The sequence below is a fragment of the Mya arenaria genome, chromosome 3, assembly GCF_026914265.1.
Source record: "Mya arenaria isolate MELC-2E11 chromosome 3, ASM2691426v1".
Lineage (NCBI taxonomy): Eukaryota > Metazoa > Mollusca > Bivalvia > Myida > Myidae > Mya > Mya arenaria.
Genome location: NC_069124.1, coordinates 43,780,366 through 43,799,348, shown reverse-complemented (window position 1 = coordinate 43,799,348; position 18,983 = coordinate 43,780,366). Strand labels below are relative to the sequence as shown.

The 18,983-nt window shown below is 36.2% G+C and overlaps 2 protein-coding genes across 3 annotated transcripts; one reads left to right on the top strand and one right to left on the bottom strand.

Moving 5' to 3' along the window:
* The first annotated feature begins 80 nt into the window (after positions 1–80).
* On the top strand, positions 81–14,024 carry LOC128228876 (ankyrin repeat and LEM domain-containing protein 2-like). Of its 2 annotated transcripts, XM_052940410.1 has the most exons (11): positions 84–538; positions 958–1,112; positions 1,374–1,550; positions 2,676–2,870; positions 3,454–3,576; positions 6,092–6,158; positions 7,207–7,382; positions 7,885–7,997; positions 8,988–10,286; positions 10,908–11,039; positions 11,559–14,024. In XM_052940410.1, exons 1-11 carry the CDS (start codon positions 199–201, stop codon positions 11,734–11,736), a joined length of 2,955 nt encoding a protein of 984 aa, XP_052796370.1. In that variant the 5' UTR covers positions 84–198; the 3' UTR covers positions 11,737–14,024. The 2 variants fall into 2 exon arrangements, with proteins under 2 accessions (XP_052796371.1, XP_052796370.1); XM_052940411.1 differs by lacking the exon at positions 11,559–14,024 and having other exon boundaries at positions 81–538; positions 10,666–11,033.
* Positions 14,025–15,807: 1,783 nt separating this feature from the next.
* Positions 15,808–18,959, bottom strand: LOC128228209 (mediator of RNA polymerase II transcription subunit 7-like). The gene is made up of 3 exons (XM_052939373.1): positions 18,886–18,959; positions 17,828–17,947; positions 15,808–17,061 (listed from the first exon to the last, which is right to left on the bottom strand). The coding sequence occupies exons 2-3, from the start codon at positions 17,942–17,944 to the stop codon at positions 16,522–16,524; spliced, it is 657 nt and encodes a 218-aa protein (XP_052795333.1). The 5' UTR covers positions 17,945–17,947; positions 18,886–18,959; the 3' UTR covers positions 15,808–16,521.
* Positions 18,960–18,983: the final 24 nt, after the last annotated feature.

Here is an 18,983-nt window from a genome sequence, read left to right as displayed (position 1 = left end):
AATCTATCATTGGATAAAGTAATTTGATTTGACCAATGACAGAGCTTGTTTTATTTTTGCTTGCAAATATTACAACTACATATTTTTTTAAACTTAAGAATCATGTAAATTCGCGATATTCAATAGAAAATGCCGTGATTATTTGACACTTTATATACTTGCCTGTGTTTGTCAGCTGGTAGAAAGAAAATATATGAAATGGATCAAGTTCTAGAACAAGTTAAGCAGTATGACATCAAGACTTTGCGAGAAAAACTGCTGGAAAATGGTATCAAAGTTGGTCCCATTGCCCCATCGTCAGCTTTCTTGTTTCAAAAGAGATTGGCCAAACATCTATTTCTACAGCAAGGTGGAAAACTTGATGATGAAGATGGAGAGCCAAAACCTAATTTGGCTTGTCCCAAACCTGTGATTGAAAGGCAAGAACCTGCCTTCAGTTCAGAATTGACATCAAAATTGGCTCCAGATCAGGCAGATGTATTTTACGCAGTTTGCCTCCCAGATCATGACGAAGTAGATGGAGCAGTCTTACCAGAGGGTATACAACTATTATTTTTGAATAATCATCTTTTGCTAAATTTTAATTGTAAATCTTATTTATATATTGAAAAATATGTAAGTTGAATGAATTCATTCAGAAATCGAGTGTTTCAATGGTTAAAATTGAAAAAAATCTTGAGGGGACACCACCCCCTATCCCACCCCTTCCACAGCCAAAATGTCAATTTGCTTTCTACGTGCCTGTTTACCTACAAAAAACGTTTGGGGGAATATACAGAGGTGAGTTTGTCAGTTGTTCAGGGTCAATGAACACTTACGTTTTTCACCATAAAATTCAGGTTAAGATGGACATTAATTATTTCCAAATGGTAATAGTTTACCATTCTTTTGTTTAGGTTGTTTGTAGGGATATTTGTCATTCCTCAAAAGTTCTTTTTTCGATCTATATATTTTCAGGGGAGCGTGTTTTTACAGAAAAAACTTTGGCCCTCAATCTGGCCAAAAAAGTTAAAGGTTCCAGGTTCAAAGTTTTTAAAAGTCAGCATGATGCCTCAGTTTTCTCAAAACTAAAGGCAGATTCAGTGTTGGCATCACCTCGTAGACCTAAGGAGGTAGGATAAACTTGTATAATAATATATACTACATTTAAAATTAATTTATCATTTATGTCTTTACATTTTGTTTTACAAAATTAGTTAACATACATGTAGGTGCCACCTTTATGAAAACAGATTTACTATAGTCTATAGTATTAGTTAATCTAATATGGGGATGGAGACTGTATCAATAATTAATGTACAACTTAATCAAAGGAAGAAAAAAAGAAAAAGCAATCTAGTATTTGCTGAATTAACATCTCATTTTTTTTCAAGGATGGGAAGGAGAACAAGGTGTCAACAGAGAGTTCTCCATTTAAAGGTCCTAAGCCCCAGGATTTGGCTCAACTGAGAAGATGCATAGAGTTGGGAGATGTAGAAACATTCAAAAGCACAGTTTGGAATAATCCTCGCTTTCTTGTCAGCAGTGGAGACACCCCTGCCATATACCAGGTTTACAACTGTTTTTGGTACACAAAGTCCTTGTAAAGTGTAGGAATTCATTCGGAGCTCCTCGGCCATTTTATTGAAAACAACCTCGGATGTATTTGGACGGTTTACATACTCAAAAAGTGGTACGTTTAAGTCCGCCGCAAGTAGATCGCGTAGTAATTTTATTTAGCAGTTAAACTTTGTGACTTAACTCTTGGGATTCTTAATTATGTTTGCAATAATACAATTCAATGGCAATCAATTTAAACTTAGATCAATAAATACAACTCTAAAACACTACAATTAATTAATGATATAATTCAAAATTTTACGAACTACTTCAACTGATGTACCGGCATACATCCGAGGTTGTTTTTGAAAAAAATGGCCGAGGAGTTCCGAATGTGTAGGAATTATGTGCTTTATGAAGTACAAATTAATGGATAATTATACATGAATAACTTTTTGTGGTCCTGCTGTCCTATTTTGGTCAAACCCCCTTGAAGTGAGTGAGATATCATTTTCACAATGGCAGTTTTGTGTATATGCATCCTGACTGAACTTTGTCCGAGTTGTTATCTTGACCATGCATTATAGGATTTTCAAAAAACTTGCCATGATGGTTCAGCATGATAAGTTACCGTGTCTCGCACAAAACCAAGGTCTGTACCTCAAAGGTCCAGGTCACACTTGGAGGTTAAATGTCCAAAAAAAAGTACTGTTGATATGACTGTTCTGGACTGAGCCTTATCTGGGCTGTATCTTGACCATGCATTATAGGATTTTCCAAAAGCATGCTATGGAGGCTCACCATGCTGAGGCGTAGTTTTTGCAGGTACACGTAGTGTTCAACTCAATGTTATTCTGTGTTGAGATTACATAAAAGATCATTATGTCTGTGTTAAAGGCTCTTTCAACAGACTGGACATGTAGCCATTTGGTCCAATTTTTTTTAAATTAAGTTCTCACTATATTCAGAACACATTTATGGCACCTTGAGCTCTAATTCCTCTTGGTATCTGAAGTGCAAAAAATTGTCAGACATCAAAAAAGAGCCTTATCAGCATGAGAAATAAACCTGTCATTTTATTTCATATGGTGATTCATTTATATATTATTTTTCGCGGTAATGATTAATATTACCAGGAAGGGCCAAGGTACACAGCAATGCATGTAGCAGCTCTGAAAAATCAGCCGGCAATGTGTCAGGCCATACTTGACATCCTGGAAGACCCAGAGTTTGTTAGAATGCTGTACAGTCTGAGTGTAAACACAGAGGAGTCTATGAGTAGCAGGGTCAACTTCCTTGTAGACATGTACCTCAATATGCCCGATAAAGGGGTAAGTGCACACAATCTGTATACATATCATATTTAATAATGGTGAAAATTCTACTCTCAATGATGTTCATGTTTCAGAACAATTGGAACACATGAAAACTGTGAGCTTACTTGTATAATTACGAACGCAGAACAAAATGGTTCAATGTGCTAATACAACTCATGCATCTGAAAGAAGAACAACTTTTTGTCACTGATCTACCTGCTGTGAAAATATTTGTTCAGTGAAACACATGTGTGTACAATAATAACTATTACATTTATTATAATTATATTATAAATTGATATAATTTTGTGAGGGTTTAATTTTTGCATTTTTCTTCTTCATATCAATCAGATCACCAATTTTAAACCTAAGCAAAACTTTTGATTGACCATGGTTTTTCAAAGATTTGATAATGGTGTCACAAATTTTAAACCTTGCATAGTTAGCCAAAACCAAAATAATGCCAAAAAAAGGAACTTGCAAATATTAAAAAAAGCTATCTACATAATGTCTAGAACTTGTTTCATCCATGTCAGAAAATAACTGATTGGGCTTATGTTTTTTGTTATAATATACACAACTTGTATCTTGTTTCCAGAACTGTGATGCCCCTCTTCATATGGCCTGCAAGTTTGGATTTGATAAGGTGGTGGAGGTTCTGGCTGCTCATCCCAAAACTGACAAACAGCTGAAAAACAAGTGGGGTGACTCGCCAAGAGATGTAAGACATTGGGCTGATTGTTCAGAGCTTTGTTAAAGTTTACACCCTGTAAAAAAAATCATCGTTGTTAACTTGAAAAACTTAACTGCTCTGGAAGTTTCTACAAAGACATAGGGCCAATTACTCAGAAATTTGTTAAAAGTTAAAAGTTGGACACACTTGTGATGTGCAGTATTTCTAACAATATTTAAGGCAGCTGTGACAGCTGTGGTTTTTTTATGCCCCCGAAGGTGGGCATATTAAAATCGCACCGTCCGTCCGTCCGTCCGGCTCTGTAACTTTCCCTTGTATGGACAGATTTTAAAATAACTTGCCACATGTTTTCCACATACCAAGACGACGTGTGGCGTGCAAGACTCGTGTCCCTACCTCAAAGGTCAAGGTCACACTTAGTGTTTATTCACAATGGAGTGCTGCATATAAGGACATAGAGTATAGGTTGTCGTGTCCGGGCTGTAACTTTCTCTTGTATGGTCAGATTTTAAAATAACTTGCCACATGTGTACCACATACCAAGACGACGTGTCGCGTGCAAGACCCGTGTCCCTACCTCAAAGGTCAAGGTCACACTTAGTGTTTATTCACAATGGAGTGCTGCATATAAGGACATAGAGTATAGGTTGTCGTGTCCGGGGTGTAACTTTCTCTTGTATGGACAGATTTTAAAATAACTTGCCACATGTGTTCCACATACCAAGATGATGTGTCGCGTGCAAGACCCGTGTCCCTACCTCAAAGGTCAAGGTCACACTTAGTGTTTATTTACAATGGAGTGCTGCATATAAGGACATAGAGTATAGGTTGTCGTGTCCGGGCTGTAACTTTCCCTTGTATGGACAGATTTTAAAATAACTTGCCAAATGTGTTCCACATACCAAGACGACGTGTCGCGTGCAAAACCCGTGTCCCTACCTCAAAGGTCAAGGTCACACTTGGACTTATTTAGAATGGAGTGCTGCATATAACGACATAGAGTTTAGGTTGTCGTGTCCGGGCTGTAACTTTCCCTTGTATGGACAGATTTTAAAATAACTTGCCACATGTGTTCCACATACCAAGACGACGTGTCGCCTGCAAGACCCGTGTCCCTACCTCAATGGTCAAGGTCACACTTAGTGTTTATTCACAATGGAGTGCTGCATATAAGGACATAGAGTATAGGTTGTCGTGTCCGGGCTGTAACTTTCTCTTGTATGGACAGATTTTAAAATAACTTGCCACATGTGTTCCACATACCAAGACGACGTGTCGTGTGCAAGACCTGTGTCCCTACCTCAAAGGTCAAGGTCAGACATAATGTTTATTCACAATGGAGTGCTGCATATAAGGACATAGAGTATAGGTTGTCGTGTCAGGGCTGTAACTTTCCCTTGTATGGACAGATTTTAAAAAACCTTGACACATGTGTTCCACATACCAAGACGACGTGTCGCGTGCAAGACCCGTGTCCCTACCTCAAAGGTCAAGGTCACACTTAGTGTTTATTCACAATGGAGTGCTGCATATAAGGACATAGAGTATAGGTTGTCGTGTCAGGGCTGTTACTTTCCCTTGTATGGACAGATTTTAAAATCACTTGCTACATGTGTTCCACATACGAAGACAACGTGTCGTGTGCAAGACCCATGTCCCTACCTCTAAGGTGAAAGATACACTAAGTGTTTATTCACAAGGGAATTCTGAATATAAGGACATAACAGTGTAGGTTGTCAAGTATGGGTGGTATTTTTTTATGTTCAGAGGCAATTTAAAATAACTTGCCATATGTATTTGACACGTAAAGGCAAGATAAACTTTTCATGTACTGACCTTGTTCGTAGGTCAATGTCACATTCGGGGGCATTCGTCACATACTGTGACAGCTCTTGTTTCCAAATATTTTTCCAACAATGCTGATAACAATGTTGATAACAATGCTGATAACAATGCTGTTAACTTGAACAATGTTCCGAACAATCGGCAAATTGTTTTGATTATGATATCAGAAAAGGTTATATCTTTGGTATTCGATTATCTGTTATCAGGTTTCTGATAAATAAAATACCAAAATTGTTGGCATTCATTTCTATGTGGCTGCATTATATTGTAAGTTTAAAGTTGCAATTTCTTTACATTAATTAGTATGGCTTTTATTGGAATTTCTAAAAATAATTACATTTAAATCCTACTTTTATTAGGTTAAACCAGAACAAATGACAGAAATCTTTTCTTCTGGTAATAAAAAACATGCAGGGTTACATAACAGGTGACAAGTATAAATATATTTATATGTCTGTCAAAAGGTAAAGGTGGGCCAATTCAAGAAAATTATAAATACAAAATGAACGACATAAAATGGGATTATCCTATTTTATTTGCCAAATGATTTTGCTGCATGCTCATTATATACATATATAAAGTCTTTATTTTGATTATCCGAATCATTATGTGTTTATATACTACACAACATAGTGATAAGGAGAAAAACACTATTTTGAGTTGATTGTACATTAATTCTTCTTTTTCCATATTCCAGTTAATTTGTTCAAGATGTAGCGTATCATCTACAGCCTTGAGGGAAAGGATAGGAGCGCTTTTGCTAGGTATTTGAAGATTTCATTAAGACTTGTGTGATGAATTGCTCGGAAAGGTATATATACAGTAAAACCCCTCTATTCCAACCACTTATGGGACTTTGAGAAAATGGTCTTAATAGTGGGCTGGTCCCATTACTGAGTTTGTGCTGATTAGGTTTGTGAATTGTTAAGTTGTGGAATTCATTAGATTTCTACATGTACATGTACAGGTATTTATGGGTATTGGTAATATGGGGCTATGGTGAATACTATTCAAGCAGAGAAAATAAATATGAAGCTATGTCATTTATTAATTTTGCATCATACATTTTTCATAGAATAACATGTATTAAAACAACACAGTTTTAATGTCCAATCATAAGCATTAAATAAATCAAAAGCATTAAATCAATCAAAAACCCATCAATTATCAATAACTGCCTTGTTTTTAACTCTAATTTTGACCTCTATTGTAAAGCAGCTACATGTTGTCGTAAACCGTGACACGTGTTGTAAACTTCTTTGTATTGCGTGTCAACCCAGGTGTGAACAAAAATAAGTGGGTTGGTCGTGAAAACGGGGTGATTGCATATAGGGTTCTTACTGTATATAGAAATAAACATACCGGTATGTAACATCATCAGCAAAAAGTAGCCATGTTGAGGAAAAAGTGACACATTTTGTGATAAGCCTCTTCAATCAATAGATATGCTGAAAAACTTTTATAAACAATCTCTTTTGGAAGTTATAAAATATTTTTTAGATTGATTTTTAAATCACATCAGCATGTTAAATTTAGTTCTTTGGCAAAATGACTCATTTTAGCAGACAATGCCGCATATTCATTTAGTTGTTAATGATGAAGAAAATAGTATTTTGTTAAAAATGGTTTACCCTTAGGCAAAACATGTACCGGGTATGTGTTGCAGTCAAGACCTTGATTTTAAATATTAATCTTGTTAAATATCGAGAGATGTTAAGATTATCTGTAGATTTATCATTAAAAAAATACTGTACAAAAGATACATGTTCATTTAGAATTAATCATAACGTTGTTAATTCCCTGTACTTTCAGGTCAGTGTTATGTGCCACTTATCCGATCGGAAGACAACACATCGACCCCTTTGATTGGTCAACCATGGTCACCTGACGTGACCATGTCCCCACTAGACAATCCCCGAGTCCCCTGTAGCCCACGGGAGTCCCCAATGTCTGTGAGGGCGTGTGCTGGGCCCATGTCCCCGTCTGATGTAAGTTCATTAGGGATTGGTCAGCATAGGTCAACTGATGTTATCAAGTCTGTGTTGGACAATCCCAGGATTTCTGTAGCCTGTGGGAGCCCCCCCTTGTTTGTTAGGGCATGTGCTAACATAAGAAATCTTATAATTGGTCAGCCTTGGTCACATGATATGATCAAGTCTCTCTTTGACAGTTCAAGTATTCTCTGTAGCCTGTGGGAGTCCCTTATGTTTGTGTGGGCATGTGCTGACAGAAGTATACTTGTTATAGGCCAGTCATTGTCACATGACATGACCAAGTTCCCATTGAAACTATAACCTGTGGCATGTCTGTTTTTAAGCTGCATACATGTAGTACAGTCCATTGTATATGATGTACCACTTTCCTTTCGAAAATATCTGCTTACCTGTAGGCTTATCATATCTTATACTTTTCTGTCATATTACTTATAAGGTTTGATGTGCAAATTTTTTTTATACATATTAATAAAGACAAAATAATGTTTTCTTGCAGGCAGAGATATTTCACAGGAAGTGGACAACGCCCCCGGCCCAGAGTCCCCACAAGGAGGAATACTTCAACTTGAAACGTAGCGACTCTGAGAAGGGATATGAGAGGATCGGAAGGTAGTTTTAAGTCTAGTGTTTATATCATCTGAAGTTGAAAGTAGCACAAGCCCTGCGTTCTTAAAATGTTTTCCGGGCTTGCTCAAATTCTCGATTTTAAGCAATTACATCAGTATTCTGTCTTGATTATCCAAAAGTCTAATTGTGTTGACTGTACCATAAAGTACCGTAAATGACTGGGTATTGGACGCCCTTTTTTCCCTCAGTTTTGATGCAAAAAAATGCCTGCGTATAATACCCAGTAACAATTTGTTTAACTTTTTTTCTGAGGTCGATTTCAAGCCGAGAGTTTGTTTAGGTATATGTAGAAAGGGATGTTACTCGCGTAATATTGATCGAGTATATACGAGTTAAAACGGTAGTTGAAGATCGGGATACGGTATATCGTATTTTTCGATTAATGTTATTCAATATTATTTTGAATAATAAATTAAATTGAACAATAATTAAACTTGCATATAAAAAAGCAAAGTTGGGCACTGTTGGGTATATAAATTATTTTGAAGCTATCAATTTTAGCATTCTGTTTTCAAAGAAGTGTTGGGTTATTCTGTTATGTTTTTATGTTGCCCTTAGTGTTCGATTCGGCATTCAAAAACGTTAACCTAGACCGTAACTAAACAAACATGCAAGATCTAAAAATGAAACTTAGTGTACAGTATACAAGATGCCAGAGACATTATACGCACATGTAAAGCAAGACTTATAAATTTTCATTATACTTTCACTGATTGTCGAGTAATGGCCCTTGTTTGACTGGTTACCAGCCTAATATCAATGAATAAAATACAGTCGAACCCCATTGGCTTGAACTATCAGGAAGTGGCGAAACTACCTTGAGCTAGGAAAAATCAAGCCAAGCCGGAATGCTCACCTTTAGTATATAGAAATTTATCTTTTACATGCAGTTCAAGCCAATGAGGAATTTGAGCCAAGAGAGTTCGAGCCAACAGGTTTTAACTGTATGACAAAGTTCCTGATATGTTTCAGAAAGCTGGCTTCTGAGATGCACATTCCTTGGAATGAATACTGGGAGTTCTTGGACCAGTTTGTGGATGTCACCTCTCCTCAGGGGCTCCAGGCCCTGGAGGATTTCCTTGCCAGGCGGGTCTGGGCCACCTTCGTACGGGAGTACAAGGACAAGCACTGTATAGTGGACGACGTGTTGGATTCTGGGCTACAATCTGGGCTAGTTACTCCTGTTGTGGATCGGAGTAGGGTGAGCTCATCGTCCCAAAATTCGGCAAAGTCACTTTACCATGATTTTATGAGAGAAAGCAAGAAAAGCATGGACAGTTTTGAAGATTCTGTAAAAGATGGGGTTGATGAAGTTGATGGTGCTGTAGGTGAGGTTGTTAAAGAAAGTAATGATCAGAAGGCTGGTGATAGTTTCCTGTCAGGTAGTGATGTTGTAAGTCCAATGACAAATTTGGCCAAAAAATTTGCGAAATTGAATTTCTTGGATGAATCTTTAAAAGATCAAGAATCCATAGATGATGGAAATCAAAGCATGTCTAAACCAAATGACAGCAATGATGAGTCTGACAATATAACTGATTTCAATAGTAATGTTGAACAAAAGAGTGAAAAACAAGCAAGTTCAGTGCAACCTGACTCTGACAAACAAAATGACATAAAATCAGTGGCTGATACTGTTAATGAAGAAGAAGATGGTTCCAACACCGTGGAAAGTAAAACAACTAAAACGAAAATTGAGAGTATAGAACAAAATGATGCTAGCACTAGTGAAGATCAAACCATAAAGAATAAGCCTGAACTACAACTTGCAAGAATCAGATCAATTAGCTCAGGATCGACAGGGTCGTTCCAGACAGCAGTGGATGAATCTGATTCTAGTCAGTCTTTCTGTAGCCAGATGTCAGATCCAGGGTCAGACGTGGTGTGTGTGCGAATAAGTTGTAGCAAGGCCTTTCAGACATTACTTGACTATGTAAATGACTATTTAAGTGAGAACTTTGCAAACTCCAAGGCCAGTACAAACTCCAATGACTCGAGTGACATAGAAACCAGTGTTCATTTTATTCTACAGTGGAAATTGCTAAAAGGAAACGAAAGTCAGACAGTGAGTATAGTATCGTTGGATATCTCAGATCTACCTCAAAAACTGTTGTTGCTGGAGAATGTGGGTGTGGCCGCTGTGGAAGGGGACATTACCAGCAAGGCTGAAGGGGAGGTAGTTGAGATAGGGGCATCCAGTGGTGAGAAGACGACTGTGATGGCTTATCTTACCAGGGCAGAGACACTGCCAAAGTGTGGATACATACATGGGTATTTAAGACACTTTCAATACAGAACAATTTATTTAATAATTTAGCGCATTAAGTTTCATATATTTTTTTCCATTGTCTTAATCAAAGCTCAGCATCTGTTTGTCGTACAAGTATTTTTAGGTGAAATAAAATTACCGGTACATATTGTTGAAAAATGAAACAAACAATTTAAAATCACTTCTGGTCTCTTTCTTTGTGTACTTGAAACTGGCACTCAGTAAGTATTCTCTACCTCTGTTGCAGCTTCCTGGTCAACATGTGAGGACCAACAGTAAGGTGTTTCGTGCCTTCTTTGACATTCTCCTAACCCAATTTTCACACAACCTTCCATTGGAATCTTACTCTCATTTGATAATTTTTCCTACTCTATATTTCAGACCCCAGCGGACAAAGGTGGAATTGGATGTTTGTCATGCCCTTTGGGACACCATAACCCATTCCTCCTTCACACCTTCATTTCGAAACATTTACTCATTTCAACACATCACCTATTGTATGGCCTCCAGCCGACTAAGGAAGAGCTATATGTATTTTTTGCCCTTGCGAGACCAAAACCCATAATATCTTCCCTCATAAGTTTAACTTGAAATATGTAATATTTTCAAAACCTCTTTTTCAGCCCTCAGCCGACGCGGGAAGACCTAGATGTGTGCCGTGCCCTCAGTAATACTCTAATCACCCCTGACCAATTCCCTAACACCTTCCATTGGAAACTGGCACTGAACAAGTTCTTAAAAGACACCAACTACAGGTATGGTTAGAAATACTGCAAAAAATATGTCAAAACATGCTTGTCAGTCATAGCTGATATTCATATGATAAAACATCTTAAGTCATTTCCTTATGCAATTTTCCTAAGTTGGGTATTTTCTGGTCTTATGACATTATAACTGAAGAATATCTTAAATACTATAATTTTATCTTAATATCATTTAGTGTACATATCATTTTCAGAACTAAAAATACATTTATTTGGGTTTTGGGCACTAAAAGCAACAATGAAATTAAGGAGTAAGAATAGATAACAATGCTTTATAGTAACTTTGTTTATATGAATTAAAGCAATATATATGATAAAAACCATTTCCTTTGTTATAATGCCTGTTTTCTTTAAAAAATGTGATCTAACATATTCTGATAAACCACATGATAAAGGTCAGTGTTTTCGTATAGACTGAGTATGAAAGAAATCTCTTTAATTTGCATACACTGTTCTAGTGTACAAGTTGTTGTTTACAACATTTTATAGACTTACTAAATTTTACATTAGATGGCAGAGTCCAGCCAAGCTGAAGTCCCGGTCTAGAATGTCGCCCCAACCCTCTCCACGGGCGAAGAGGAGTCCTGTTATCCAGTATGGGAGCCCACTGGGGCTGGCCCCATCCCAGAGAAGCAACTACGTCACTGGTGACATACGCACAAAACTGTTTCCTTCAATCACTGAATGAATACCGTATATATTGTAATAAAATGTGTTCAGTTGCTCAATGCAACAACATTATTGGAGACATACGCACAAGACTGCTTATGTTAGAACTACTTCCTTAATTGTTTCCTTCAATCTGTGAGTGCTTAGAATGCATATTGTTATAAAATGTTTTCAGTTGCCCAAAGCAACTACATAGCTATAGAACATATGCACAAAATTGTTAATGTTAAATGTTCCCTTTTATCACTGAGTGATTACAAATTGTCTTGAAATGTGTTCAGTTGCCAAGCACAACTACATCACTGAAGACATACTCACAAAATTGTTAATGTTAAAATAGTTTCTTTTAATCACTGTCAGAGTGATTATATATTGTAATAAAATGTGTTCATTCGCCCAACACAACTTCATCACTGAAGACATAAGCAAAAGAGTGTTTCCTTAAATCACTGAGTCAATACATATACACATGTAGTAATAAAATGCATTCGTTTGCCCAAACGCAACTACATCACAGAAGGCTTAAGTACAATGTTGTTAATGTTTAATTATTTACTTCAATAACTAAGTTAATACATATTGCCATTAAATGAGTTCAATTTCCCATCGCATCTACATCGCTGGGACATATGCACAAATTGTTTATGTTAATTGTTTCCTTCAATCTCTGAGTGCGAACAAATTGTAATAAGATGTGCTCATTTGCGCAGAGCAACTGCATCATTAGAGACATGTGCACAGAACTATTTCCTTCAATAACTGATTGAATATATATTGTAATATAATGTGTTCATTCGCCCAGCACAACTACATCACGGTAGACTTACACACGAGACTATTCCCTTCAATCTCCAAGTTATCATATATTGTAATAAAATGTGTTCATTTGCCCAGCACAACTACATTGCTACAGACATACATACAAAACTGTTAATGTTAAAATTCTTTCCTTCAGTCCATGCATGCTTACAAATTTTAATGCAATGAGATCAATTTCCCAGCGCAATTACATTGTTGGAGACATACGTACAAAACTTTTCCCTTCAATCAAAGAGTGATCATATATTGTAATAAAATGTGTTCACTTGTCCAATGCAACAACATCGATGGAGGCTTACGCAAAATATTGTTACTGTTAAAATTGTTTCCTTCAATCTCTGGATGCTTACAAATTGTAATAAAATGTGTTCTATTGCCAAGAACAACTACGTTATTGGTGACATACCCACAAAACTTTGCCCTTCAGTCACTGAGTGTTTATATATTGTAATAAAATGTGTTCACTTGTCCAATGCAACTACATATACATCGATGGAGGCTTACGCAAAATATTGTTACTGTTAAAATTGTTTCCTTCAATCCATGGGTGCTTACAAATTGAAATGAAATGCGTTCTATTGCCAAGCACAACTACATTATTGGTGACATACCCACAAAACTTTGCCCTTCAGTCACTGAGTGTTTATATATTGTAATAAAATGTGTTCACTTGTCCAATGCAACTACATGTACATCGATGGAGGCTTACGCAAAATATTGTTACTGTTAAAATTGTTTCTTTCAATCTCTGGATGCTTACAAATTGTAATAAAATGTGTTCTATTGCCAAGAACAACTACATTATTGGTGACATACCCACAAAACTTTGCCCTTCAGTCACTGAGTATTTATATATTGTAATAAAATGTGTTCACTTGTCCAATGCAACTACATATACATCGATGGAGGCTTACGCAAATATTGTTACTGTTAAAATTGTTTCCTTCAATCTCTGGATGCTTACAAATTGTAATGAAATGTGTTCTATTGCCAAGCACAACTACAATATTGGTGACATACCCACAAAACTTTCCCCTCCAATCACTGAGTGTTTATATATTGTAATAAAATGTGTTCACTTGTCCAATGCCACTAAATTGCTGGAGGCTTACGCAAAATATTGTTAATGTTATAATTGATTGCTTCAATCTCTGAATGAATACATATTGCAATAAAATGTGTTCAATTGCCTTATGCAAATAAATCACTGGAGAAGTACCGGTACTTACAAAATTGTTAATGTTAAAATTATTTCCTTCAGTCCATGAGAGATTACAAATTGAAATGAAAAGAATAGTTATTGTAATTATGTTCAAGGCATTATGTTCTATGTTGCAGTTTTCTATGTCACAGAAAGTAACTTTATAGTTCTTTGTTATCATTCTGTTTTGAGTTATATTTGTTCAAAACAAATACATTATGAATACATGTTTTTCATTATAATTATTGTAAGAACAATAGTGCAATAAACATGCATGTTAACACCAACATTGTTTAACTTTATATTGCGTTTTAAAGTGATCACTGCGAATCCCGAGTCCTATACTTTTTCTTGTGGACCCTTTATTTCTGAGTCTGTGTATCCAGGGAATATATATCAGCATTATATCTGTGTCAAAAGCTCTTACACGGGTTTGACATGTCACCATTTGGCATCGAGTTAAGTAATATGTTCATGAAATAATGATGTGGACTGGCAATTTTTTTGTTTGAAACCAAATGGTTGTAGAGGGATGCATTTAATTAAAATTGAAAATGAATCATTCATATATTGACAATGAATATATAAGAACAGCTGTTCTGAAACATTTGAGAGATTTTTATAAGCATAACAATACTATGACTTTCTGAGAAAAAAAGCATTTGAAAAATGCCAATGCGTGACCAAGTTACAGTTCAGAGAAGCTAAAGCAATTCATTTTGCCACTCATATATGACCTTGGAACTATGACCTACAGACACCTGAATATCTTGTTCAGTTAAATTTCCTCTAGATATTTGGTCAAATTCTAGAACTGATCATATTACAGTCTGGACATGCTCAACTATAAGTTGTTTTGACAACTGACCCCTAAATATTTACTTCTTCCTTAAAAGCTTTCGTCTTATACTTGATATACTGTAGACTGTGTAAGTTTCAGAGACAGTTAATAAATGGGCTTTTAGTGTAAAACAAATTTTCACATTCAAACAGGCTACCGTTTTTGGTTAAACATGCCAAGAGTTTAAAGGCACCCTTTCAGCTTGATTAAAATTGATTTATTTTACGATTATAAGGAAAATTATATTAAAGTACACACTTTGTCACTGTTGTTGGCACATTGATGCACGTAAGTTTGGCCTTGCTTTTTGGGGGTAGCCATATTACCTGAAGTAAACCTAATTGTCCAGCTTGGTGAACACCTACCAAACTCACATACAACAATACAGGGAATCGCAAGCCTTGGTCAGATGAGGGTGCACTTACCACTGTGCTAACCGGACAACCAAATCTCTGCTTTGGTCAGTATATTAATGAATAAATAAACAAACTACATGGATGTGATTTGTTCGGAATTATGCAGATCTCATGGCTTAAGGGACTTAAAAAAATCAAAATATTAACTGGTAAAAAGATAACTAGTGGCTTTTGTTTGTTGCTTTATTTGTAGTTAGATTTGACATCTAGTAAGTAGAAGAGCCCTAAAAAGGGCTTCTTAAAAGCCAGTTTTGCTTCTGCAGCAGGGTGCTTGACCCCTTTCACCCCAAAATTGCCCCCAGAACCCATCGCAGAAATGGTTTCAGCTCTTCAGCTGCCAGGTCAATCACATCCCTGAAGTACTGGTTACATTAGTTGGCCTCTTGAACATTTCTTATTAACCATCTGCCGGACAATGGAACATAACAACAAAAATGATAACTTGGTTCAAAAGTATGTCCACATCACATGAAATTTGACGCTTCAGTAGCCTAGCAGTAAACACCTTGTCTACAAATCCAGCGGACCCGAGATTGAATTTTCCTGCCTATCTTTTATTTTTTTGGTGGCATTTTTTGGGTTACTTTTAAACATTTAGCTTGTCTGTTTTTCGAGGTAAATAATTACATATTGCCACACCCTTGGTGTAATTTTGGTTATTGGCTACAACTAAGAACACTTCTGATATTCCAATATAACTTGATACATATTTTGCCAATGACAATACATACATCTATGGCAAGGCCAATAACTCTTTATTTAATAATTATGAAGTATGCCTCTTGTTCGACTGGATATAACAACAGAGGAGGGTTTGCTCAGCAGCACTTTTAATAGTTGAATTTCATTTCAAATTTTCTTACTTAGAAATGTATATAAAAATATAAACAAAGGTGATACATATTTAATTACAATTAAGGCTTACGTGCCTCTAATATTTGCATTTGCTCACAAATGGATCAAGTCACGAGTTCAAAATGTATAATGTAGTGAAATATCAATTTGTTGAAGTATGACAATGATGAGATAATGGCATAGCAAATTTTAAACATTGAAAACTAGCAAAAACAAGGAAATGAAGCAAAAAGGACTTTAGCAAAAACAAGGAAATGGAAAAACAAAGGAAAAGGATTATGTGATATTAAAACTATTTACAATATAAACCACACATTGAGTGATAATATTCCCTCAAACATGTAATGAATGATTGCATTCCCTTCACATGTCAAGGGAGATCACATTCCCTCTACAAAGCCACGAGTGATAACATTCCTCCTGTTACATATACAACACCCATGTGACATCGATGCTTCAGTAGTCCAGCGGTAAAGCCCTTGTCCAGAAATCCGTGGACCAACATAGAATCCTGCTATTGATGTCATTTTCTTTCTTTCTTGTTTTTTCTATGGTCATATTTCCTCCGTAAGTGATCACATTCCGTCCACAATGTCATGCATGTAAAAAGAGATCACATTCCCTGCAAAATGTCACAACTGTAATTAGTGATCACATTCCATCAACAACTGCTCACATTCCCTCTACAATGTCACACATCATTCGGTCCAGCTGGTCACAATCTCCAGACCCATTCACCTGCTCACTGTCCGACATCTCCGACGTTAAGATCTCACTCTTGACCAACACTTTTGAGTCCAAGCTGAATTCGTCTGGCAGGGCATTAGCACTAGCTTGAATCAAGTCTTTCACTTTGTCCAGGTAGCTCTGAAACTTCTCCGAAGTCTCATCCCGTTTCTTCTTCTGAAGTTCCATCATAACTCGCAATGTCTCTCTAGCTTGGTGAGGTCGAAATTCATTGATGAGATGATGCATGTGAATGAATAAAAGATTCAGATCTTCAAGTTTTTCATGTCTTTTACCTGATTCAGGGGCTTTTATAAGGATGTCCAACAAATCCAAGAAATTTGCAAGAATGGAGTGGTTCAATTTTTTAAGCTCACGCTTATGATCGTAAGCTTGTGGATGAAGACGTCGGAATCCCTGAGACTCAAGTGGTCGTATTACTTGATCATCTGATGTGAACCCATTCCCAAACATTGTGTAAGTGTCCTGTAATAAATAAAGAATACAATCACACTTACATTTAATTGATCAACTAAGACTATGAATGGAACTTTGAAGAAGAAAGATAAGTAGTGACAAAAAAAATGTTTCCAGTTTCTTGACCAGTGTTTTTTATCCACTTTTAAGAAAATCGTGGCGGGGCTCTTTGATAGGGGATAAAATAGAGTTGTTTTGGCAAAAAGGGGGAAAATACAAACATGATTCATATTATATTCAATTTGTTTCAAACCTTTTGTTCACCAAACCTATCAACATATTCATAAATTGCCCTTGAGCCTGTTAAGTTTTTTCTGTTTGTGTATATCTTTTCTGTTGTTTCTTGTACCAACAAAACATGTAAATGAACTCTTTTTATAGAGCCCTCTTTACATTGACCCAGACAATGGTGATGTGGTTGTTTTTTTAAATGACATCAAAACGGCTGAAATTTACTATACAAAATAATCCCGACCAATTGACCCCATAACCAAAGCGGTTAAATCAGAAACAGGTTTTTTTGTGTGGCTTTGGGCCATACTAAATCATTTCTATGATGGACGGATAACTTATAGGCTTCCTGATAAAAAACCCATCAAATTTTATCAACGATCTTGCTGAATATTTTAATATAATCTTATTTTGGTCTAAAAATGTTAAGCTTTACACCTGTGGATTAACAAAATTAAACTGTATAATTATGGATATTTTTAGCCAGTACATGTAAAAACCTTTCCTGCAAATGACATTTTCCAGTTTATGTATTGTTACAAACCTCCATTGGCTGAGGTGGTGGGGGGACCCTTCCCCGTTTAACATTTTCATCTGTATATTGGTTCACATACTGCATAGGGGGCAGAGGAAAAGCACTCACTTGCTGGGACTCTGCCATTCTCTGAATTAAAACATATTTAGATTATAACACATTGTTTGAGCTTGATGACAGCTGAATATTGGTATGAACCACAGTGAATGTTGAGTCCGTAGCATGAGAGGCCGTGAGAAAGTGACCCTGCTGGGGATTAAACCAAGAACCTCTTTGGTGAAAGGCGACCACCTGTATACTTTTAGACCACTCTAACACGATAGCTCAGCGGTAGAACGTTTTCTTTGGGTGCAGAATGTTGGGGTTCAAATTCCCACCCATTAAACCAAAAGACATTGCATCCTGTGTATCGGTGCTATACATCAAGGATGTTAAAGTACCAAGAGGTCTATTCACAAAGAGCTATGGCATCACACCCGGATCACTTGAATCTCACTGTTTCATGAAGTCTTTTATTATCTGAATTTGATCACAGGGTTTTACCTTGAAAAAATACAACAACTATATTATATGTAAAATAAATAGGGTAAACAAAAAGAGAGAAACCCATGGATTTGACTAGGAATTGCAGTCACCCCTATCTTATGACACTCATGACAAAGTCATGATGGCATAATGCCGTGGTCAAGACATAATGCAGCCAAAAGGTAGACCTTGAATGGCTTGATAAACTGGAATAAACAAAACACTAACACAATAAAAACACTTATCATAAATGTAGTACATAAAACAGCCCATTCATAGTCTTTGACCATTTTTGTTTTTGCTACTTAAGGGAACATTATGAATGTCTAAATGTTAAAAAGTTCCCTTAACGCGCATTATAGTGAATAATGACCAGGCCAGGGTAGAGAGGTAGCTTTTTAATTTGTTAATTTGATTTTAAACAATAAAATTGATTGACAAAAAAGTGAAACTTCAATTTATTTTTGGTCAAAATTCGTGAAAATTCATTTATATCAAAAAAAGGGAAAATAATGAAACAAACTATGGACGACAAACTGTACCTTTTCTTGTAATTTCTAAGAGAAGAAAATGTATGATTTTCAATCATCCATGGCAAATTTATATCAAGGGGAGGTAATCTTATTTAAAAGGACTTTGC